Raw genomic sequence first — 23,670 nt, 5'->3', positions numbered from 1 at the left:
AGCTTTACTCAGTAATTGCAGGGAATGATTGTTCAGAGAATATATTCTTCTCTTTCGCAAATTTCCCTCCTTGCTTTGCTTGCCCTCATGAAGAATTCTGTTGAGCTGAAAAGCTTGCATGCTGTTTTGTGACATATTTGCCTAAGAAAGGTTTGGTCTTAATGTCAATTTTGGGCAAAGCGAGGTCTGCACATCATGTCAAATGCCCTCATCCTGAGCTGGATTCAGCATTTCACCTTCAGCACAGAATCACAGAGTTGGAAGGGATCTCCGAGGGTCATCTAGTCCAACCCCCTGCAACACAGGAATCTTTTGCATGTGACGTTGGTGGTCACCTGCTGACTTCTGATTGTGCAATTAAGCCTGGAGTTAGCTAGCCCCTTCCCATGGGAAAAGCCTTGGTAGCAGAGGAACACAGGAAGAAGTTGCCTCATCTGACTTAGTACTGTCTACGCAGACTGGTAGCAGCTCTGCAGGGTTTCAAGCCAGAGAAACTCCCAGCCCTGTTTGGGGATTGAAGCCAGGACTGTCTGCATGCAAAGCAGGTGCTGATCTCTGGCAGAGGGGTATGTTTGGTTCAGCCACTTGGTCCGAGGCTTAAGTACGGTACCAACCAACTCTCCACATGCTGTCATGTTAACACCTTTTAAAAGCGGCTACCCTGTGGTTCCCAGTCCTCCGAATCCACCTTTCTGATCCTCCGGAGAACAGACAAGAAGAAGAACAAATTACGGGTGGGGGAATGGGGAGTCAGAACTACTCCTTCAGCTGCTAATCTATTATATTTGAGGGTGCCCTGCAAAAATCCCTTTCAGCAAGCTTATTTATTTCTGTGAAATCTGTATCGTATGATCACATAAACGTCAACTTCAGACATACATTTTTAAAATGGATTAACCCCCCCTCCACACACACACACACACACACACACAACCAAACACACTATAGTTTTTAATGTCAGTTAAATCAATTCCCATTTGACAGCTGTTCTATTTTTAGGAGCTAAGCAATTACCTTGTTAGATCATGACAAGAATATGAGTGTGTGTTTTTTTGAAGGTGGGGATGGGAAGGGTTTATTGTACAAAACTTTCACAGAATCATAGAATTGTAGAGTTGGAAGGGAGACCTGAGGGTCATGTAGTCCAACCCCCTAGTTCACAGATCACGTGAGCGGAACAATGCTCAGAGGGCACTTTCGCTGGCGGAAGTGGGAGACAGTTCCCTCCTTCCATCTGAAGCCCACTGCATCTCCTGAAAATCTTCTCAGGAGGCCGAAAGACCCTATGGAACTACGTTGGGCAAGAGTTTCCTGCATTTCAGGGTGTTGTGCTAAATAGCCCCTTCCGACTCTACAATTATATTCTATGAAACAGGGAGGGGTGCGGGTGGCACTGTGGTATAAACCACTGAGCCTAGGGCTTTCCGATCGTAAGGTCAGCGGTTCGAATCCCCGTGACGGGGTGAGCTCCCGTTGCTTGGTCCCTGCTCCTGCCCACCTAGCAGTTCGAAAGCACATCAAAGTGCAAGTAGATAAATAGGTACCACTCTGGCGGGAAGGTAAATGGCGTTTTCGTGCACTGCTCTGGTTTTGCCAGAAGCGGCTTAGTCATGCTGGACAGAAAAACTGTATGACCCAGAAAAACTGTATGTGGACAAACGTCAGCTCCCTTGGGCAGTAAAGCAAGATGAGTGCCGCAACCCCAGAGTTGTCTGCAACTGGACTTAACTGTTAGGGGTCCTTTACCTTTACCTTTTTATGAAACGGGCTGCAGAGGCCATGGCTGCAAAATGCCCTTCTCCTTTTCCTACAAAGCAAAAGGAATACAGCTTTCTGCCTTATGCCTTAGGTCTACCCAGTTCAGTATGGCCAACACTGGCTGGCAGCAGCAGCTTCTCTAGGGTTTCAAGAAGAGTTCCCTCCCAGCCCTACTTGGAAATGGCAAGGATTGAAGCCGGGACCTTCTGCAGGCCAGGCAGATGATCTGCCTCTGAGCTGGAGACCCTTCCCCTTTCTTCCTCCGGTGGGAGCATTTGCCAGATCTTGGTAAAGCCGACCCAGCCCAAAGCATTTATGATCCCAAGGCAACAGCGAAACGAGAAGCTGCTTGTGGTGGTGCATGATGGGTTCTCCAAAAACTGTTTTTACTCATGCATCCGTCGGTAGAAATTAGCCCTGCTCTTGATCTTGTTTTCCTAACTTGTGACCCAGAAGGAAGACCTTTTGCAGTTGCATTGCTTCTAGTGCCCCCAGCTGGCAGCTGGATGACCTGCGCAGACGTGAAAGAATTTGGGGTCCTGCCCACCATCCTCAGATGAAGAGCAGTAGATAAATTCAATAGAGTAAACAATAAAATAATGAATTTTGGAATCATGTGCTGGAAGAAAGGCAATGCCACAGGTGGCTCCCCCATGTTCCCAGTTCGGTGGGATCTGAGCTGTGGGATACATCTTCTCTATTTCTCTTCCTTCCAAAGCACACTTTGCTTAAAATGTACTGTATATTCATTTTCTGGCGTGAATATGACCTGAAAAGCACAGTACAGCAAAAACAAGAACTACCAATAAACTCTAAAGCTTAAGAACAACAGTTTAAACTGGACGGAAAACAGGGAGATTTACTGAGTGCTCATGCTGATACAGCCATCTGTCATGATTCTGTGATTCTAAACTTGTGCAGAGGTTGTCTGGCATTGCCTGGTTATTGAAACAAGACGCACACTCAAAAATTCAACCTAGCAAGTAATATTCAGGTTTAATTCTATGAAGGATTATTTATCGGGCCGTGGGTTCAAGCCCCACGTTGGGCAAAAGATTTATGCATTGCCGGGGGTTGGACTAGATGGCCCTTGTGATCTCTTGCGGTTCTAGAATTCTATGATCTCGGTGCTTCATTTTGTCCAGCAAGAAGCAGAGGACTGCCCAAGAAGATGTGGTCATTTTTCGCCCACGTTCTAGACAAACTAGATGTTCTGCGGTTGGAGAAAGGTTCCTTAAGACTCTCTCAGGAAGCAGAGATGAAAGAGACACATTCTGCACTATAAATAGCAAGCCTTCAAGCCAGACTGGAGGTTAGAGGTTGACCCATCAGTAATTCTACTCAGCCTATTAGGCTGGCCCACTGAGGCTCCGCCCACTTCTCCCTCAAGTTTGGTCCAATCCCAGGCTGCTCAGATACTTACATCTATGCCATCTTTGCCAGATGTTCCCGGAGGTCCTCGTGGTCCAGGAGGCCCCCGTGGTCCTGGCCTCTGGAAAGGAGAAAAGTGAGGCTTTGCATCAGGTGAAACGTAAGGAAATAGATCAAGAAATTCATGGACAACCAGAGACTTCTAAATCCCTTTCTGTTTGGGACAGGCACCTAAGGAACTCTCTGAGTGGCAACCTAACCAGCTCAGATGCCAGGGAGACCAACCTCCAGCCTTCATTAAAACATGTTGCACAAATTTCCCCCTTGCCCTGTTTCTGGGGTTAGCTTTTGTGGAACTTTGAAACAAGCACACATTCAATTCAAGACTCTTCATTTAGCAACACCCTTTCAGAAATGGGGGGGGGGGCATTCCACAACTATAATTTATCACACTTGTATCCAGGGCTGGATTTAGGTTTGATGAGGCCATAAGCTACTGAAGGTAATGGGACCCTTTATATGTCCAGCTGTCCTTTGTCAACAACAAATTGTCGCTGTTTTTTTGTGTTGAATATATGCTATATGGTAATTTATGGACTTCATAGGTATCTAAAGCCATTCCCACATAACAAAATATATTTTATCAAAGTAATTGTTTTTTATCTTATATTTTGGAAATGTACATCCAGTTTTTTTTCATGTTTAGCTTATACGTAAATCCGGTACTACTTGTATCTTCTATTCTCGGGGTCATTCCACTTGCTCCTAATCGCCACTACTATGGCAAACACTTATGCAGAACAACTCAATTGGCATCATAGCAGAGTGGAGGACTTCAACCTCAACATTTTATTTATTTGGTTTAAAAGATGCATCATCCACCCTTCGTTAAGTACCAACACCAGGGTGGTGTATATTATAAAATACATTTTATCAGCCATCATTAAAAACAAAGGCAACTACAAGCAGCTCGTATCCCTGTGCTAAACTCTATCCTTTTGAAATACGGATTCTCCGACTCACACTTGCTTTCCATCTCTCATCTGTTAGCTGTCTATTTCTAAACTTTCGGACAAATTTGCGGCTCAACAGATTCAAAAGGATTTCTCTCTCCCCCCCCCCATCCCCTGGTGGCTAAAGGGTCAAGGACCTTCTTCCTTTGCAGCATAGAATTTATGGCGCAGAAAAGATTTAGCAAGCACGATTCCCAATTACATTAATTACACATCTTAACCCTACTGAGTTTTACAGACCTGCGACCCTTAAGAACCACCTTCCAATGTTGCGTTGGCGAATTACAGGTAAAGTTACAACAGTGTGCAAATTGCCATCTTTATAATATGTCTTTAAGGTAGGAGAAAAAGGGGTCTGCAGTTAATTTTCGCAAGCTGCGTCAAATTCAACTCAATGAATGCACGCACTGTTTGGTGCTAAGGTGGGGGGTGGGGAGAAGAAATGCTATAAATGCTTTTCTATGTGGAGAAAAAAAGGCCCCTGAGAGTAACTTGTAACCAGCCGCATTGGTCAACAAAGCTTTCTTTGTACGGCAAGGTTTGCTCACGGATGGGACAGGACGACTCTAAGATTCCTGAACCTGGCTGCAGACAAACTTCACTGACAACTTTAAAGAAAAGAACCCTTTTAATCCCCCCATAATTCAGTAATTAATATTCCTTGCAGGGTGCTCTTTAGGAATGGGAACTCTACTGGATGAAGGATTTGCCATAAGCCTATTATTTCCCCCTTAAAAGTTAGTTCGGAGATCAAGTAATGGGAAAAGGAGGGGGGGGGCTCACACCTACCAAAAGGCTGGAAATACAGAACACTGGAGTTCTTGTTCAATCTGAAACTTGATGCTTTCATGTTAAACAAAACGGTTACTCTCCAAGTCAACTCCCAAACATCTTAGTATTAATATTTTATAGCGAGGGAAAGAGTGTTTGTGTTAGAAACCCATAGTTTAATGAAGTTGGTTTATGACACGGACCATACAATAGCATTGCAAAAATCATATAGATAAGGATCTTGCAAACAGCTCAGTTTTCATAATCACTAAAGACTCTTTGAATCACAGCCTGATTCCGAAGACCAAGACCGCTCTCGTATTCTGCTATCCGGACTGCGCAAAGAGAAACGTGAGCATTGAGGATTAATTGCTACTCAGGGAAGTACCCGGACTCACAGCCAGATCCTATCCAAACCAACTGAGATGTACGTCCTGCTGCTTTCAGGCTGAAACCTCACGGACCTATCTATACGTAAAGGAAAAGTGATACAGTCTGTCCTTTTCCTTTTGGGAGATGTGGAGGCTTGTTCCAGAAGATGGAGCTAAACTGCAGCTAGGAAGCTCTGTCCTTTTGAAAAGGCAGAAGGAACAATCCTTACCTGAGCTGAGGAGGAGGCCAGAAGCTGAGAAAGAAGAAGTAATCCGAGGGCTGAGAACCCAGCCATAGCCATCACAAATTAATTCCTCTTGGCTCCAGAAGCCTTCTCCCCCTGCTGCCTATTATTCCGTCCTGTGCTTTTCAGAATCTCCACTCCTGGACGAGTCCCTTCCACCGCCAGGGAAACCTGTGCCTCCTGTCTGGAAGGGGAGACACGCCAGCCAAGGAGGCAGAGGGGGCTGGACTCTGATGGAGAACGAGACCGGGCTACTGAGAAAGGGGAGGAGGAAGAGAAGAGCTGGACACCTCCGTTCACAGCTCAAGATTTTTTTTTCCAGCTTGCTGGAGGATCGCAGAAGGGGCCCAGGCACAGAGGAGAGCGATATGGATTGGCTTGGGTTAGCTGACTTAGGCTATGTCCTCACCATATATTTAAATCACTATGATACCACTATAAACAATCACTGCTTCCCCCAAATAATTCTGGGAGGTGTAGTTTGTTAAGGGTGCTGAGAGTTGTTAGGCAACCCCTATTCCCCTCACCGAGTTATAATTCCTAGTTCCCTGGGAAGAGTAGATTAAGTCACCCTGATAATTGTGGCTCTGGGAGTGGAATAGAAGGTCTCCTAACTCTCAGCACACTTCAACGACAGTGCCTAGAATTATTTGGGGGAAGCTGTGACTGTTCTATTTTTTTTTAAATATTTTTATTAAACATTTTATAACAAACAAAAAAATACATAAAATACCAAAAATACAAAGAACATCATTACAACAACAACAAAAAACCATCAATACAAACATAAACATAAACATATCCAATTTAAGTTAAGGCCGTATGAACAATTGAAGGATAGGTTAAGTGATTGGTTTCAGTATGTGCAGATAAATGAAGCATTCAAGATAGATAAAAAAAATGGATTACAGAAATGGATTACAGAAAATTCCAGTTCAACAAAAGAATCTACTGAATGAGTTGATTACAAGACAAGAGGTTGAAATAGCAATCCAAGAGTTGAAAAATGATAAGGCCCCAGGACCTGATGGACTGACCTCCAAGTACTATAAAACACTAAAAAACTGGTTGATACAACCATTAATGGAGGTAGCAAATGAGATTTTAGGGGGGGGGGCAAGGCACCAGAGACTTGGAAAGAAGCTTTTATCTCTCTGATACCAAAACCAGATGTGGATAGGACTAAGTTAAGAATTATAGACCAATCTCATTATTGAATGTGGATTATAAGATATATGCTAGCATTCTGGCATCGAGACTGAAAAGGGTGTTGAAGGACATGATACATAAGGACCTGGCAGGATTTTTGCCTGGGAGGCATATGAAGGACAATATAAGAAATATAATAGACATTTTGGAGAGACTGGAAATGAAAATAAACACCAAAGCAATGTTAATTTTTGTGGATGCTGAAAAAGCTTTTGATAATATTTCTTGGACTTTTATGAAACGAAACCTTGCAAAAATGGAGGTTGGTCAAAACTTTGTTAATGGGATTAATGGTATTTATTCTGAGCAAAGAGCGAAAATTATTGTAAATAATGTGGTTTCAGAAGAGATAAGAATTGAGAAAGGAACAAGACAAGGGTGCCCACTTTCCCCCCTGCTATTTATTTCTGTCTTGGAGGTCTTACTGAATATGATAAGGAGTGATGAAGGTGTTAAAGGAATCACAGTAGGCACAAAACAATACAAGCTAAAAGCCTTTGCAGATGACTTAGTACTAACTCTGCAGAACCCTGAACACAGTGTTGTAAGAGTATTGCAGATAATCCAAGAGTTTGGTAAAGTGGCAGGTTTTAAGTTAAATAAAGGGAAAACTAAAGTATTAGAAAAGAATTTGACGATGCAAGAGAGACAAAGAGTAGAGGACTGCACAGGACTGAAATGTGTGAAAAAGGTGAAATATCTGGGAGTAAATATGACTGCAAAAAATCTGAATCTCTATAAAGATAATTATGAGAAGTTATGGAATGAAATCAAAAGAGATTTGGAGATATGGTCAAGGTTGAAACTGTCCTTAATGGGCAGAATAACAACGGTTAAAATGAATGTATTGCCAAGAATGTTGTTTTTATTTCAGGCCCTTCCGATAGTGGATAAGTTGAAATGTTTTCAAGAGTGGCAAAAGACATTGTCTAAATTTGTCTGGCAGGGGAAGAAACCCAGAATCAAATACAAACTTTTGACAGATGTAAAAGAAAGGGGAGGATTCTCACTGCCAGACTTAAAGATTTACTTTGAAGCCGCAGCTTTCTGCTGGTTGAAGGAATGGTTTTTGCTAGACAATGATGATGTGTTAGATTTGGAAGGCCATGATAATGCATTTGGGTGGCATGCGTATTTATGGTATGATAAGGTAAAGCTACATAAAGGTTTCAAAAACCATATAATCAGGAAATCATTGTTTAATGTATGGATTAGATACAAAGATTTGTTGGAAAGGAAAACTCCTAGGTGGATTTCGCCACTTGAGGCGAAGAAACCTAAAAGGACAAATATGGATGAGAATAGGCTGAAATACAAAGACATTTTGATGGAGGTGGAAAGCTGTGACTGTTCTAAGTGGGTTAAATATATGTTGTGGATGATCCATTTGGCAATGCAAGAAGGTCTTGATCTCTCTGACACCACTTACATGGAAAAACATTAACAGGGTGTTAGCTGGGTGACCCAAGGATATATCTGAGACAGCAATTCCTGTGAATCAGTCCCACCACGATAGGAATGGCTGCAGGGGTCATATCCATAACAACTTAACTCACACATTAAGTTTATCCATTAGAATTTGTACCCATGGATAATCAGGACTGCGTTAAGTGGGGAAAATCTGTATTGCGCAAACCGGCAACAAGGGTTCAGACACAGAGTGGTGCCTCGCAAGGCAAATTTAATTTGATCCGCGAGTCAATTCGTTTTGCGAAAAATTCGTCTTGCGAATCACAGTTTTCCATAGGAATGCATTGAAATTTCTTTTTTTGCCCATAGGAACGAATTAAATTTCAATGCATTCCTATGGGAAACTGCGATTCACAAGACGAATTTTTCACAAATTCGTCTTGCGAGTCACCACCAGATCGCAAGATGCATTCGTCTTGCGAAAAATTCATCTTGCAAGGCATTCGTCTTGCGAGGTACCACTGTACTTATTGATCCCTCGATTAGTGACGAGCTGCACGTGTGAATTAACCAGATTCGCCAGAGATCAGCTACAGCTGTCTGGGACGATGTCAGGCAATGTGGATATTCTGTGATAATTCTTATAGGAAACACTTCCGCTCTGCTAGAGATTTGATTGTGAAACACTTTTTGAAGCAACCAAACTGTACGGTATTCCAGACACTTCTGGAATTTTATTTTCATTCTCTTTCCTAAAGATCATAATTAGCATGGCATTTGTCTTTTTCACAGCTGCAGCACACTGGAAAAAATGTGAAGTGTGTGATTTTAGGGTGGGGGTGCTTAGGTCCAGCAGTGTGTGTTCAGAGAACCTTCTCAGGTCAGAGAGAGACTTGTGAGTTATCCAGGCTCTAGTAACCTCCTGGTTGGAGAACTACCTGTTCTACGTAGTCTGGAAACTTCAGCTGGCCCAGACCAGGGCAGACATCACACCACCGCTTGGTCATCTGCACTAGCTCCCAGTTCCTTTTCATGCCCAATTCAAAGTGTTTGTCTTAAACTTTAAACCTGGATTGCTGGACCTGTGGACTTTCCCATTGTCCCAAACCATTGGACATTCTGGGTGGGGCTGGTGGGAATTGCCAGCCCACCAACAACTGGAGGGCCACTGGGTCCCCCGCCAGGCTTTAAAACCTATGCAGGTTCCAGTGAGGTTATCTGAAGGATTGCAGCTTCCAGTATTCCTGCCTGGTCCCCAAGACCTTCATACGAGGCCGCCTCTAGATTTCTCCTACTGCAAGGCAGACACGCTAGACAGGTTCACCTGGTGCCACCTATCTTCTTTTGGCACAAAGAAGACATTTGTATTTTCAGACTGTATTCGAAAGCTTTTAGTGCATTTTAAGATGATTGGAGGCAATCATTTGCCCATACTGGTTTTACATTGCACTTGCGCTGCCGTGTGCTGGATTTTAGTCTATATTGTGTTGAGATTGCTATAAGGTTTTGATTGCATTCATTTGCATGTTTTGAATTATAAGCCTGAAAACCACCCAGAGGCCTTGGTTGATGGTGCAGTATAGGAATGTCGCAAAGAAGCCTTCAGTTGCATTGGGGGGCAAGGCCAGTCACTAGAGACCCCCCACAAGTCCCGTCTCACTTTAAACTCTCCTCATATGGATAAATGGTTAAGTAGCAGGAAGCAGAGAGTGAGAATAAACGAACAGTTCTCCCAATAGAGATGTAGAAAGCAGAGTCCTCCAAGGATTGGTCTTGAGATCTGTGTTTTTTAACTTATTCACAAACCAAAGTCTATGGGGAGTATTTGGAAGAAAACAACTGTTGTTCCTTACTTCTCTACATTTAAGAACATGAAATCAAATGCCCAAAACATTCTTCTCCCAAGAGACCTTTGCAAGATTGTTTAGCTTAGAACTCATTCTCAAACATGCCCAATTTAATGATGAAGAAAAGAAACTAGAAGCTCTAACTAGAAGTTAGGAACTTTTATTTTAACAAAGCAAGATTAATTTAACAAATAAGATTCCTTTCGGACCTTCTAGTAAATACTGGAAAATTTGCCCACAAAGTGGCATTTACTTGCTCAAAAAAATGATTTCCGTTTTGAAACCAGAGCTATTTGGAATCATTTATAAAGTGAAGGAAAAAACCCACACACATTATTTTAGAAGATCAAGTACGCAAGTCAACAACTGGGGGTGTTTCATCTCAAAGCCTTTGTTGTCTGTTCCCAGTGAAAACAACCCATTTAGAGGTCTTGGGCTTCATAATCAAGTATACAAAAAAAGAGGAACCAAAACACACACACGGGCAGTGGACTGGTTCTGTTCTGATCAACTTGTAAAACAGTATGTCCTTTTAACTGCCTCCAGAATCAGTGGAACCACCTTTCTTATCCAGGATAAAGCTATTCTGCTTCTGGCCCTGATACAGAATTCACACTCTCCACTGTTTCAGGTGCTTCATTCCTATCTGCCACTTCCTCTGCCTTTCCTTCAATGCCCCCCTCTTTCTGTCCTGGGCTTTCGCCACCCACATCCTCCTTTTCACTGAATGGCAGAGTTTCGCTGGCCTGCAATCTCTTGCCTTCCACGGCAGTAGTTCCTTGCTTGCCAGACTGGGCTGGCGCACAGCTGTCCGGTGAAAGGCTCGACGGGGCGTTAGTTTTGGAATTAACCAATAAATCCACACCTGGCGTTCTACAGTCGCTATTTGTAGGAGCGCCACCCATTGTTTCTGTCGCATCGCGGCAGGCTCGATCCGTCCTCTCGGTGCTGGCGGAGCTTATCTGAGTCTCAGAGGACGCCACCTCGATGCCCGCCTCTGCGGGTGTCCCCGAGGCACCGCCTTCCAATGCCATCTCAACTTTCCGCCTTTTTCTCATTGCGTCAGTGGCTTCCGTCTCCTTCAGGTATCTACCATCAATAGCAGCTCCTTGAGGCAGTGAAGGGCAGGCCTTCTCCTCCGTGAGCAGAAGGCCACCGGTCCCCTTCTGACCAATCACAACCTCTCCGAGGTTGACAGAGATCTTCTCAATGTCGGTGGGGCTTTTCACCACCCTGACGCTTTCCTCGCTCAGCCTGCTCATCTCCAGCTTCCTCTTCTTGCATTCCTTCAGACTTTCACCGGACGCTCCGCTCTCAGCCTCGTCTGCAGGATCCTGCTTTTCCAGCTGGGGAGACGAAGAACCTGACGCTCCATCTTTCCTCTCGCCCTCCTCCACAAGATCCTGCCTTCCCGTTTGGACAAACGAAGAAACCGCTGCGTCTTCTTTCCCGCCGTCCTTCTCCGCCCTGACTTCCTCTGATGTTGCGAGCCCACGTTGACTCATCTTAGCTGAAGCTTCGTGTTCACCTGCGGGACTCGTTTGGGGTCCCGGAGAATCTCCGGCCTGCAATCCATCGCCACAGATCCCAGAGGAAGGCTCTCCCTCACTAACTTTGCTAGGGACAGAGTCGCTGGATGAAAACCCCAGCTCAGCATTACTTTTGCATACAGGCTCAACAATCAGATTTCTGGTTGTTTGGTCTACAGCAGGGTGAACGGTGCCTGTCTTGTCCAGCAGCTCGTCTTGATCGTTTCCCACACTCTCCCTCCTAGCAGGCTCTTCCTCAAGTCTCTGGCACGTTTTATGCTGCTGCTCGACTTCACTCTTTCCTCCAGTCTCCTCTCCATCCTCATCCTGCCCCCCCTCAAGCCGCTCGCTGTTCAGGAATTCTGGGGAGCGGGGTTTGAACCGGCGGAGCTTCCTGTGCGGGCCCCAGACGAAATCCCGCTTGGGCGTGAAGTGCCGCCATGCAAAATGCACCAGCTCCTGCCGCTGCTGCTTGTTCCGGACAGTGAAAACAAAGTAGTCCAAGGCACTTCTCAGAACCCGCGGGAGCTGCTGGTGGACCAGGATCTCCGTCAGGAAGAACTTCACCAGGTGAAGCTGATAGTTTTCGTAGCCCAACTCTCCCAAGCATTTCAGGATGCGGGTGATCCGTAAATTATTGTGGCTGAACCTGAAAGGGGGAGAAAGAAGGCGAAGTCAGTCTCACATTGTGAAGGCAAACAACTAGCATGGAAGGGAGCTACTATCCAAATATCCTGCAAAGGACATTCCCACTTACTTTTTGGAATGGAACAAGTGAGATGTGAAGTTACAGGGAACCAAGCAGAGGGCCTTCTTGGTAGTGGCGCCCTCCCTGTGGAATGCCCTCCCATCAGATGTCAAGGAAATTAACAGCTACAGTCATACCTTGGAAGTCAAACAGCCCAGTTTTCGAATGTTTTGGCTCCCGAATGATCAAAACCCAGAAGGGACTGTTCCAGTTTTCGAATGTTCTTTTGGAAGCCAAACGTCCGACGGGGCTTCTGATTGGCTGCAGGAAACTCCTGCAGCCAATCAGAAGCTGCACTTCGGTTTTTGAACATTTTGGAAGTCGAACAGATTCCATTCAACTTCCAAGGTACGACTGTAGGCAGCCTTGTATAGGGAAGTTTTTAGCGTTTGAGGTTTTATTATGCTTCTCTATCTTTTGGAAGGCGCCCAGCACAGCTGGAGCAACCCAGTCAGATGCACGGTGCACAAATAATAAAATTCTTATTATGATGCTTTTATGCAGAAACTCTGGTTGGCAGAGTGTTTTTGCCTTGATGGCGCTCAGCCTATCAAGCACCCCTCAGCTTAAGTAGCTGGTGTTCCCACACAGGATCCCAGACCAAGAACTGGGGGTGGAGAACGGCCCAAGTTCACTCACAAACCCACTGCAAAATCCATGGATCCTAGCGCAGCCCATCATCTCACAGAGCATTCGGGTATTGATGGCTACTGGCCATGATGGTTATGTTTTGTCAGAAGCAGTAACACTTCTGAATCCCAGCTGCTGGGAATCACAAGCGGGGAGAGAATTACAAGCAGAGAAGCAAGCTTCCCATGTGCACCTGGTTGGCCCTTGTGGGAACAGGATGAGCCATTGGCCTGATCCAGAGGGCTCTCCTGATGTTCTTGAGACTAGTACAGAATAGCTCTTTCTATGCAAGCACAGCACAAAGCCAGCTTCACTCAGCTTCATTCACATTTGATGACTGCAGTAGCCAAGGGACTGCCTTGCAGGCCACTTGGTGACTTTTATGCACAAGTATGTCTAGCAAAGCAACTCACCGGTTGAGGTTCTCGAACCTCTCTCGCCAGTTCTCTGCTCGCCCCAATTTGCCTGTTTTCTCATTTAGCAGCTCGATTCCGTAGAAGTCCAGCATGAGCTTGTAAGCCCGGACGAACCTCGCCATGACTTCCTTCGATTTCTTGAAGGCCTGAAACGGGCAAGACACAAAATGGTTGTTCTTTACTGATGATTTTCTTGTTTCATTCTACTCAAAAACTGCTTTGAGGTTTTTATTACAATCCAGAGGTAAAAATATATTGTGATATTTTTTTTTAAAAAAATTAAGCACTGCTTGTTTAAACATTTTAGCTTATTTGTTACTATTTTACTTTGTGGGCGGCATTTTTGACTTATGCAACCCGTTGCGAGATGCTGTATGAACAATTATATACAAACATTTTAAAATCGAAACAGCAGCAGCAACTTTAGAAGCTGGCCAAAGTGTTCCATCAAGGAGCAACTCAGCACCCTTCATTCTGGTGCCCTCCATATACTTTGAGCTATAACTCCCTTCAGTCCTGATAGCTAGAAATGCAGGTTGTAGGTCACCTCACTGGGAACCAGAGGCAGGTCTCCATCCTCCGACCGAAAGCTAGAGGGAAGACACCTCTGGGAATTCCTGGGTTTGGTGACTGGTGCCAGTATGGAAGTGGAGAAATCGAGACACAGGTCTTATGGGCTCCAGCAGTCACAGCGGCAAAGCCACTACAGTCAGAGTTGCTATTATTTCATAAATGGGTGTAAAAAGAGGGCAGAGAACTCAGAATCCATTCCCCCCTACCTGTGGTTTTAAAGCACCTCTTTAAAGGGCAAGAACCCTCCTACCTGGATTTCTTGACAGGTGAGAAGCCGCGCACGCCAGTTCCTTCCCGGCTCACGCAAAGGAAATAACCTGGAAGGAAGTCAAACAAAGAGGAGAATCAAGCCTGCAAAGAAAACAATAATTTAGCTCAGAAACAGGCAGGGCACCCCAACTGCTAAGATGCACAGAATCCAGCATGGTGGCCCTCAAGATGTTGTTGGATCCCAACTCCCATCCTGGAAGGTGGGCTGCTGCTGCAGCAGGAAGGTTGATGGGGTGCAAACACACTGGCAGGAGCACTAGATTGTTTCCACTGGTGCAGTTCCACTGTGCTGACCTCCTTGTCTTCTCATCCCTTCTGGCAAGTAACAGTGACCCCACTTGTTCGGGAGCGAGGGTAGAGGTTCTGCCTCCCTGATGAGCACCTTCTGGAAGCAGCCATTTTATAAGAGACAATTATGCCCCTGGACTCACAATTTTTTACCAACTGCCACGAGTGTGACAGAGCTGAGAGGATTCTTCCGCATTGCACAGAAACCTTAACTTCTGCAGAAATACCCAAGAGACCTTGATTAAGCTTGAAAATGGATCAGTTTATTTAGATATGACCCACATCTTCAAGGCTTCAGAAAGTTGGCTACACATTACAACAGAGGTCTGCAACACGATGCCCACAGGTGGCTTCAGAGCCCTTCCCTGCTACCCCCTAACCCCCAAAGTTAGGCTTGAGAAAAGGAAGAAGAAGAGTTTGGATTTGATATCCCTCTTTATCACTCAAAGCGGCTCAAAGCGGCTAACAATCTCCTTTCCCTTCCTCTCCCACAACAAACACTCTGTGAGGTGAGTGAGGCTGAGACACTTCAGAGAAGTGTGAATAGCCCAAGGTCACCCAGCAGCTGCATGTGGAGGAGCAGAGACGCAAACCCGGTTCACCAGATTACGAGTCCACCGCTCTTAACCACTACACCACACTGGCTCTCTGTGTGGAGGACACACTATTAAAAGGATCTTCACTGGCTGGCAACTGGTTTAAGGTTTTTACTGCTGGTATATAAAGCCCCAAACTGCCTAGGACCTGCTCACATCTACCCAAACCCTTAGACCGACATGTGAGTGCCACACACCCCAAGCATTTTGTTTAACAAATAACTGGGGCTGAGCTTTGCATCAGCCATCAAAACCTTGAGTATGAATACAGCACAGGGACTGTGATGCTTTTAAATGTTACTCTCATTGGTCAGTGAGGGCACGAACAGTGGTAGCCCAGAACACATCAATATTTTTAGAATGCAAGCTGCAATTCACTAGTAACAATATTTGATGAAAATAACCCTGTTTTTCATTGCAGCCCCGCCCAAATGAAGTGTGTTACAGCCCCTCTGGAAGATGCTCTGGCTCAGATTTTGGAGAGCCCCCAAAGAAGAGAAGGGGAAAGGAAATACAGAAAACAGCCTACAGCACTCTCCCCCCTCCATGTGCCATTAGAATATCTAACAGGGGCCATTTACCACTGGATATATGAATGGTTTTCTTCCAGAGTTACATAGTCATTATGCCACATCTCAAGGAGATCTTCAATAAGGAGGCCTAGAAGAGGATGAAAAACATAAGTGTCTAAAATCAGGCACAACATGTAAATGGAGAGATTCTCTCACTCTCTTATTCTATACGCTGCCCTTCCTCTCAAAGATGCCCAGGGTGGCAAACAGATACCCAATTCAAAACGAAACCCAAGCAGAATGTTCAAAAACAGCTAAAACATTCCAAAAACAATTAAAGACATCTAAAGTCAGTTGCGGTTACGTAATAACCAGCACTCTTGGGGATGCCAGGAACAGTATTCTGCAGCCACCAAATGCCCGGGTAAAAAGGTAAAGGTAAAGGACCCCTGGACAGTTAAGTCCAGTCAAAGGCGTCCAGTCAAATGGGGTTGCGGTGCTCATCTCACTTTCAGGCCGAGGGAGCCGGCATTTGTCCACATACAACTTTTGGGGCCTTGTGGCCAGCAGGACTAAACCGCTTCTGGTGCAACAGAACACCGTGACGGAAACCAGAGCGCACGGAAACGCCGTTTACCTTCCTGCCGCAGTGGTACCTATTTATCTACTTACACTGGCATGCTTTCAAACTGCTAGTTTGGCAGGAGCTGGGACAGAGCAATGGGAGCTTACTTTGTTGCAGGGATTCGAACCACCAACCTTCTGATCGGCAAGCCCAAGAGGCTCAGTGGTTTAGACCACAGCGCCACCCTAGTCCCTTTGACACTGGAGGGAGGAAGATTCAGAATGGGCAAAAAATGGTTCTTCACACAGTGCATGAACTATGGGATTCGCTGCTACAAGAGGCAGCAATTGCCACTGACTTGGGTGTCGTGAAAAGAGGATTAGATAAAATTATAGAGGACAGAACTACCAATTGGCTATCAGCCATGATGGCTGTGCTGTACTTTCCACAGTTGGTGGTCATGTGCTTCTGAATGCCAGGTGATGGAGGCTTCAGGAAAAGAGAACCATAGAGTTGGAAGGGACCCTGAGGATCATCTAGTCCAACCCCCTGCAATGCAGGAATATGTCCCATATGAGGATTGAACTTGCAACCTTGGCGTTATCAGCACCACGCTCTAACCAACTGAGCTATCCAGGCTGAGAGTACTGGCATCCCCCGCTTACAACCCTGGAGAGCTGCTGCCAGTCCGTGTAGGCAATACTCGGTTAGATGCGCCAATGGCCTGACTTGATATAATGCAATTTCCAGTGTTCCAAGCCATTGGATTTTGCAGGCAATCACCACCACTCAGGGGCTGTAGGAATTACTGCACGGCTGACCTATCTGGTGTATTGTGAGGAAGAATTCATAAACACTTGCGGGAGAGACAGAGGCCTTTTGCCCCGGAAAAAAGAGAGAATGAAACCTGCTCCTTGCAACAGCAGAATACAATGGGTTCCCTTTTACAGATTTAATTTTGCCTTCCAGGGGGAACAGCTGTAGGACATATATACAGGCCTTCAATAATTTCTGCAGGGAGGGAACAGGCATAAATAAACAGCGTTGTAAAACCAAATACAATTCATTCCCCTGTCAAGGGCCAGTGGGGGGAAAGCAACCTTGTCAGAGCTAACATTTGCCTTTGGGAAAAGAGAGAATAATATAAAAAGCCATACCATTAGGCTGAAAACTCATCTCGTTTTTGTAAAACCTCAAATTCCACATTTTCTCCTCTCTCATTTCAGTTTCTTCCAAACCCTGAGGAAGGAAAGAAGGAAGGAGGGAATATCAGTGGAGGATGTGGGTGATCTATCACTGAGCTACCCCAGGACGTCGGAAAGAGCCTTTTTTTTTTTGGAACCAATGATTTATTTGCTGGAGAGAGGCTCCCATCACTCCTGGCCATGAGCCTGACTGGGGCTGATGCTGACTGGGGAGTCCAACATCTGGAGAGCACCCAGTTGGCTACCCCTGACAGGGAAGTTTCATTCATAAATTAAGCGCCATTCAGATCTTAGTTACGTGGATCATTGGGGGCTTATAGACAAGATCGGCGGCATACAATAAATGAATGACACAGCCAGCTAGCAGTCTCTTATTATGAACGATGATCAACACACTCTTACCGGATAATGTTGCCTGTATTTCTGCATATCTTTTGCTGCCATCCAGTTGCGACCAGCTGCGTTCTAAGAGAGGGGGGACGACGACGAGAGTTTAGGGAGGGACTGTGAAGCTGAATTATCACTATAAAAAACCCTCCAGACCACCCCAAAAGCTGATATAGTCCTTCCATATCGACAATGCAAAGCGCAGAGTTACTTAGATCCAAGGGAGCAAAATTCCAGTGAAGCCTGGATAGCTCAGCTCAGTTACAGCGTGGTGCTGAAAACGCCAAGGGTGCAGGTTCAATCCCTGTATGGGGCAGCTGAATATTCCTGCGTTGCAGGGGGTTGGACTAGATGATCCTCAGGGTCCCTTGACACTCCAGAATTCTATGAAAATCTATTTTAGATGCAGTGCTCATGTTTAGCGGACTATGCCAGCTCGCCACATAATCTCTCATACTATTGACAATCCTAAATCTGCAGGACCTTTAAATCAGCAGGCTTATGCTCAGTGAAGGCACAGGGGTGACTTTTATGGGGTTCTGCACAACCCCACACATCCACCCTGCTTTGGGAACTACCACCCTGCCCCAGATACGGCCCCAAGTAAGTTGCGCTGAGCAGGGTGTTCAATCTTGGTTGGGAAGGGGTGCCCCCAAATGAAAGCTGTTTGCAGAGCCCCACAGAATTCATCGCTCGCCTCAACAGAGTGGCTGGGAAAACCAAGCCAGATGGGTGGGGTATAAATAACAATAACAATAACAATAACAACAACAATAATAATAATAATATTTTTTTATTTATACCCCGCCCATCTGGCTGGGTTTCCCCAGCCACTCTGGGCGGCTTCCAACAGAAAAATAAAACACAGTAATCTATTAAACATTAAAAGCCTCCCTGAACAGGGCTGCCTTCAGATGTCTTCTAAAAGTCTGGTAGTTGTTTTCCTCTTTGACATCTGTTGGGAGGGCGTTCCACAGGGCAGGCGCCACCACCGAGAAGGCCCTCTGCCTAGTTCCCTGCAACTTGGCTTCTCGCAACGAGGGAACCACCAGAAGGCCCTCGGTGCTGGACCTCAGTGTCCGGGCAGAAGAATTATTATTATTATTATTATTATTATTATTATTATTATTATTATTATCAACAGCTGTTGAGCAGAAGCGGTGATCCAAGGCAGGGGGTCATCAAGCAGGAAGGCAAGTGCAAGGCAGGCAGGAAGTTGGGTCTGGCCCTTGGATTTTTCGCTGGGCTTTCATGGTCTGCTCCCCAACAGCCACGAATTGCTCTGGTCCCTCCAACCTGACCCACAGCAACCCATGGCTGTCTGATCCTGACTCGCCCGACTCCCTCTGTATAGGCCTGATCTGGTTCAGGGTGTGGCTGAATCCAGTGCGCAGCCCTAGTGATGTGGATGTTATGGGGAAAGAATGTCATTGGCGTGCTTCGACATGGGGGTTATAGCTAGCTGGCACCAACTTGCCATGCCTTTACTGAACCCACGGCTGCTTTGCTAGAAAAGAACTTGAGTGGTCAGTCTGTGAGCCTCGGCCTTCCTGCTCAACTGCCAACCTTGCCTCTGCGTATCGACTCTCGGCGCAGTTTGTAAGCAGACTTCCACCGTGCCAAAGGCTTTATTTTTAGTATCCCACATCACAGAACAAGCAGTCTGGTTCCATGAATAGTGAAACCTCAGTCAGGGTAGCTCAATCACTGCATGTCAAATGGTTTACTGGTTCACTCCCGTCATGCTCTCAAGTGATATTTTTACGGGAAGACATGCCCTGAGAGTGCTCCTTGGCCGAGGGCCACATTCTCTTCTGCACAACCTTCTGAGGGCCACAGCTCAGTTGGATAGAGTGTGGTGCTGATAAAGCCAAGGTTGCAGGTTCAATCCCCGTACGGGACAGCTGCCTATTCCTGCATTGTAGGAAGTTCGACTAGATCAGGGTTTGCCCCTAGCTAGCAGGACCAGTGGTCAGGGATGCTGGGAATTGTAGTCCAAAAACAGGTGGAGACCCAGGTTTGTGAAAGAATCCCAAAGGGTCATCTAAACCAGTGTTTCCCAACCTTGTGCCTCCAGATGTTTTGGGACTACAACTCCCATCATCCCTAGCTAGCAAGACCAGTGGTCAGGAATGATGGGAATTGTAGTCCGAAAACAGCTGGAGGCACAAAGTTGGGAAACACTGATCTAGACCCTGGACTAGATGAACCCAAGGGTCTTTTCCAAGTCCAAGTGAGTGGAACAGGAAATGTAAATTTGACCCTTGGGCAGCAGGTTAGTTTTTATGCGCAAGTGCGCGTGCACACACACACACACACACACCCTCCCCCATGAGGCATTAGTAGAGTTCAAGGAGGACAAGTTCCAGCCAGGCAAAAACATATAGGGTGGTGTGAGGGACAGGAGCTATAGACTACCCCCTCCCATCTTGACAACCAGTTCTTCCCCGAGCACAAGCGGGAGCGGGGAAGGGGATGAGTCTAACGGGGAAGCAGGAAGTAGAGGGCAGGGCTCTGACAGGGTCACAGAGCCCCTGCTCCGCCCGGGAGAGGAAGGAAGGGAGAGGGAAAAGGGGAGGAAGGAAAACACGGCTAGGAGACCCCTCCCTCCAGTTCCGGAGCTGCGCAAGAAGAAACGGGGGCGGAGATTGGGGATTCCCAGACTACTTTGTTGGAAAAAGACGCGGGAATCACCATTCCGGGGTACTGACCCAGACTGAGAACATGTACGTTGTACAGCTTCTGCACTGTAAATAGTCTGCACATAATAAAAGCATGAAAAGGCAGCGTGTCGGAGAGTCGTTACTCTAGAGTAGCCGCCAGCGCTCCTGTGACAGGTGGGATGCAGGGCCAGTGACAGGTATGGCCTGGGGACAGTTCCAAGGGCCAGAGAGACATTTGCTGCTCAGTGCTGAGGCTCCCCAACCCTCACACTGGACTAACGTGGTGAGTAGAGGCACCCCAATAATGGGAAGGGCGGTAACATCCACACGAACATACGCTGCAGGAGCAAGTCCATGGTGCCTCCTTATTAAAGGGATAAGTGCAGGTTTTGCACCTCTTCCCCTCTACAGTACATAAGTCTGCAAAGCAACTATGCTATTTGATGTCTTGTATCCTGCCCTTCCTTGTAAAGAGCCCATAGAGGGTGGTGAACAACGGTCTTGCAAAAATTAAATGGGTCTTAAAGTGATGCCTGGAACGAAAATGGGACTGGAGAGGTGGGGCAACCAGCGGGGAGACTGGGGTCTTCAGCCTCGTAAGGCTTTATAGATCAAAACCAACACTTCCAATTGAGCCCAGAAACTTAATTGGTAGCTACTGGGACTAACAAGCTACTTCAGCGTTTATAGTTTAGATTCTTTGCAGCTCAAAGCTGGTCCTTCAGCTCAGGAAGGCATGAAAACAGCAAGACCACCAATCTCGCTCACTTGCATCGGGCCAAAGGCCACAGGAGAACACGGATGAAGACATACAGTCCAATTCTTTAAAAGGCACAAAACTTAAAAAAGAAAACACCTACCTTGCATTTTCTAAAGCTCATGGAGCCAAGGTTTGGCCTTTGCCACTCCTGCAGAAAGAAAACAGGACATTTAAAAGTTTTAGAAACATTTAGGACATTGGTATCAACAGTCAGAACTAACACATTTCACCAACACCCGACAAAAAAATCCTCTTCATTTGGTTCATCGTGGTTCTTCTTTATTTCTGGGAATATTAAGTGGTCATAGAATTGCAAGGTCAAGAATATCAGTGGCGCAACTCCTATGACCACTGAACAAGAATCAGTGAATAGTTTGTGGCAGTCTTTTCCAACCTGGAATCCTACCAGATTTGGGGACTACAACTCAAATCAGCCCTGGTTGCTGGGAGTTGTAGTCCAAAACATCTGAAACGCACCAGGTTGAAGAAGATTGGTGTGTGGAATGACTCAGAAATAATATTTCTTTGTTGCTTGCTGACAGCTGCATTTAAACAAATGGCTTCACGGGAGCCTATTTTTCAAGCATTGCATTCAATAGTTCTGGTAACTGGCCAAAAATAGAAAATTTGCTTTTCTGGCCAAGAAGTGCCTCGGCCCAGTATACCTGAAGGAGCATCTCCACCCCCACTGTTCAGCCTGGACACTGAGGTCCAGCTCCGCGGGCCTTATGGTGGTTCCTACGAGGAGTGAGGTTACAGTGAACCAGGCAGAGGGCCTTACTGGTTGTGGTGCCCGCCCTGTGGAACGCCCTCCCTTCAGATGTCAAGGAAATAAACAATTTTCTGACTTTTAGAGGACACCTGAAGGCAGCCCTGTTTAGGGAAGTTTTTGATGCTCTACCGTATTTTTTTATATTCTGTTGGGAGCCGCCCAGAGTGGCTGGGGAAACCCAGCCGGATAGGCGGGGTATAAATAACAAATTATTGTATTATTATTTACCCAGAACATCCCACCCTGGACCAAAGAAAGTTTTGAACTTCACAAAAAAGCAGTCAATTAATTCCATACCTGGAATGGCTTACCCCTCCCCCCCCTTTAATTCATGTTCGCTTATTAATACTTTCTATTATGTAATTCTATTATGTAATGGGGGTGTTTAACCCCCAGTTTGAGAACCGGATGTGGCTTCCCAATCAATTTTTGTGTCTGACCCACCCCACTAATTTTGACAGCAGCAACAAGCAACACAGATACAGAGCTGGGAGGTGTCCCTCCTACTCAGCTGATCTGGGTGAATCAGCCAAAAAGCAGACAAATTCCAAAAGCAGACTGGTATTAAATTTGGCATCTGCACCAGCAATCTTGACCTTCTCAGGTTGCTTCCTAAGAATCAGTGCAAACTTAGAAACTGAAATATGATAGGGCCTTATACAGTACAGGCACTATTATATTTCAGTTTCATTTCTCGCAGGTTGCACAGCAAAACCAAATCCAAATATTAGTTTCTATTTCTGTTGTGGGAGATGCAAGATATACCTGAAGGAGTGTCTCCACCCCCATCGTTCTGCCCAGAGACTGAGGTCCAGCTCCAAGGGCCGTCTGGCGGTTCCCTCGCTGCAAGAAGTGAGGTTACAGGGAAACCAGGCAGAGGGCCTTCTCGGTGGTGGCGCCCGACCTGTGGAATGCCCTCCCACCAGATGTCAAGGAAATAAACAACTATCTGACTTTTAGAAGACATCTGAAGGCACCCCTGTTTAGGGAAGCTTTTAATGTGAATGAGCAGTGTGATTTCATTTGTTCCTCCCCTGCTCCTGTTGCGCTGGGGAGGGAACAAACCAGAAGCTGGCCGAACTTTACATATGTAACCCAGTGCGCATGGTTTCTTTCTCTCCAAACAAACCATGAGTGCTGGTTCACACGTAATAAAATTGGCTTGCTCCCTCGCCAATGTTGTGACAGCAGGAGCAAAGTTTTGCGCAGCGTGCAACAAAAAGCTGGCCATTTGCATTAAACCACAGCTCATTTTTAACTATGGTTAAGCTTTAAAGTGACATGTGGAAATGCATAAAATAAGAAGACTTGTTTTTAAAAAGTTTCATAACTATGCAACTATCGCCTAGTAGATTTATTTTTCTTCCATGTTCTTAATTGTTTCATCTGCTGGGTTTAGGGTTTGGGCTGTGTTTTCTGCTATGTAATGTAACTTTGGTTTTAAGAGTTTTATTGTGAAATGCACATCATCATCATTATTTTTTTATTATACTGTACATCATTATTCCGTACCTTATTGTGAATGCCCCCAAGAATTTGGCTGGATGTGTGCTATATTAATGTTGTAATAATAATAATAATAATAATATATTTATACCTCACCCATCTGGCTGGGTTTTCCCAGCCACCCAATCGAACATTAAAAACACAATACAGAATTAAACATTAATGTAACAAATTAGACCGGTGTGTTCCTGCAATTAGGAGGAAAGAACAGGACAGTTAAAAACACCTTTGCACCCCCCCTCCCCACCACCACTA

At 45.7% G+C, this 23,670-nt stretch overlaps 2 protein-coding genes across 3 annotated transcripts in view; both read right to left on the bottom strand.

Moving 5' to 3' along the window:
* COL9A3 (collagen type IX alpha 3 chain) overlaps positions 1 to 9,182 on the bottom strand; it is a 62,335-nt gene extending 53,153 nt beyond the window's left edge. The window contains exons 1-2 of the mRNA XM_060277496.1: positions 9,087 to 9,182; positions 3,182 to 3,250 (exon numbers count right to left, since the gene is read on the bottom strand). Coding sequence (XP_060133479.1) covers positions 3,182 to 3,250; positions 9,087 to 9,182 — 165 coding nt within the window. The remainder of the gene's footprint in view (positions 1 to 3,181; positions 3,251 to 9,086) is intronic.
* The window catches only part of OGFR (opioid growth factor receptor), a 30,322-nt gene that overhangs the window by 5,766 nt on the left and 886 nt on the right, over positions 1 to 23,670 (bottom strand). The window contains exons 2-9 of one of the 2 annotated variants that reach the window (XR_009557960.1): positions 21,238 to 21,285; positions 17,730 to 17,792; positions 17,280 to 17,361; positions 15,627 to 15,705; positions 14,142 to 14,208; positions 13,316 to 13,464; positions 5,515 to 12,173; positions 3,182 to 3,250 (exon numbers count right to left, since the gene is read on the bottom strand). Coding sequence is in view for 1 of the 2 variants with exons in the window: in XM_035123926.2 (XP_034979817.1) it covers positions 10,577 to 12,173; positions 13,316 to 13,464; positions 14,142 to 14,208; positions 15,627 to 15,705; positions 17,280 to 17,361; positions 17,730 to 17,792; positions 21,238 to 21,285 (2,085 nt within the window). In the remaining variant the exon portion in view is untranslated. Of the gene's footprint in view, positions 1 to 3,181; positions 3,251 to 3,822; positions 12,174 to 13,315; positions 13,465 to 14,141; positions 14,209 to 15,626; positions 15,706 to 17,279; positions 17,362 to 17,729; positions 17,793 to 21,237; positions 21,286 to 23,670 lie in introns of those variants that run through there. The other variant, XM_035123926.2, reaches the window with a different exon arrangement.

This window comes from Zootoca vivipara, chromosome 7 (assembly GCF_963506605.1).
Source record: "Zootoca vivipara chromosome 7, rZooViv1.1, whole genome shotgun sequence".
Lineage (NCBI taxonomy): Eukaryota > Metazoa > Chordata > Lepidosauria > Squamata > Lacertidae > Zootoca > Zootoca vivipara.
This window is presented reverse-complemented; position numbering and strand designations above follow the sequence as displayed.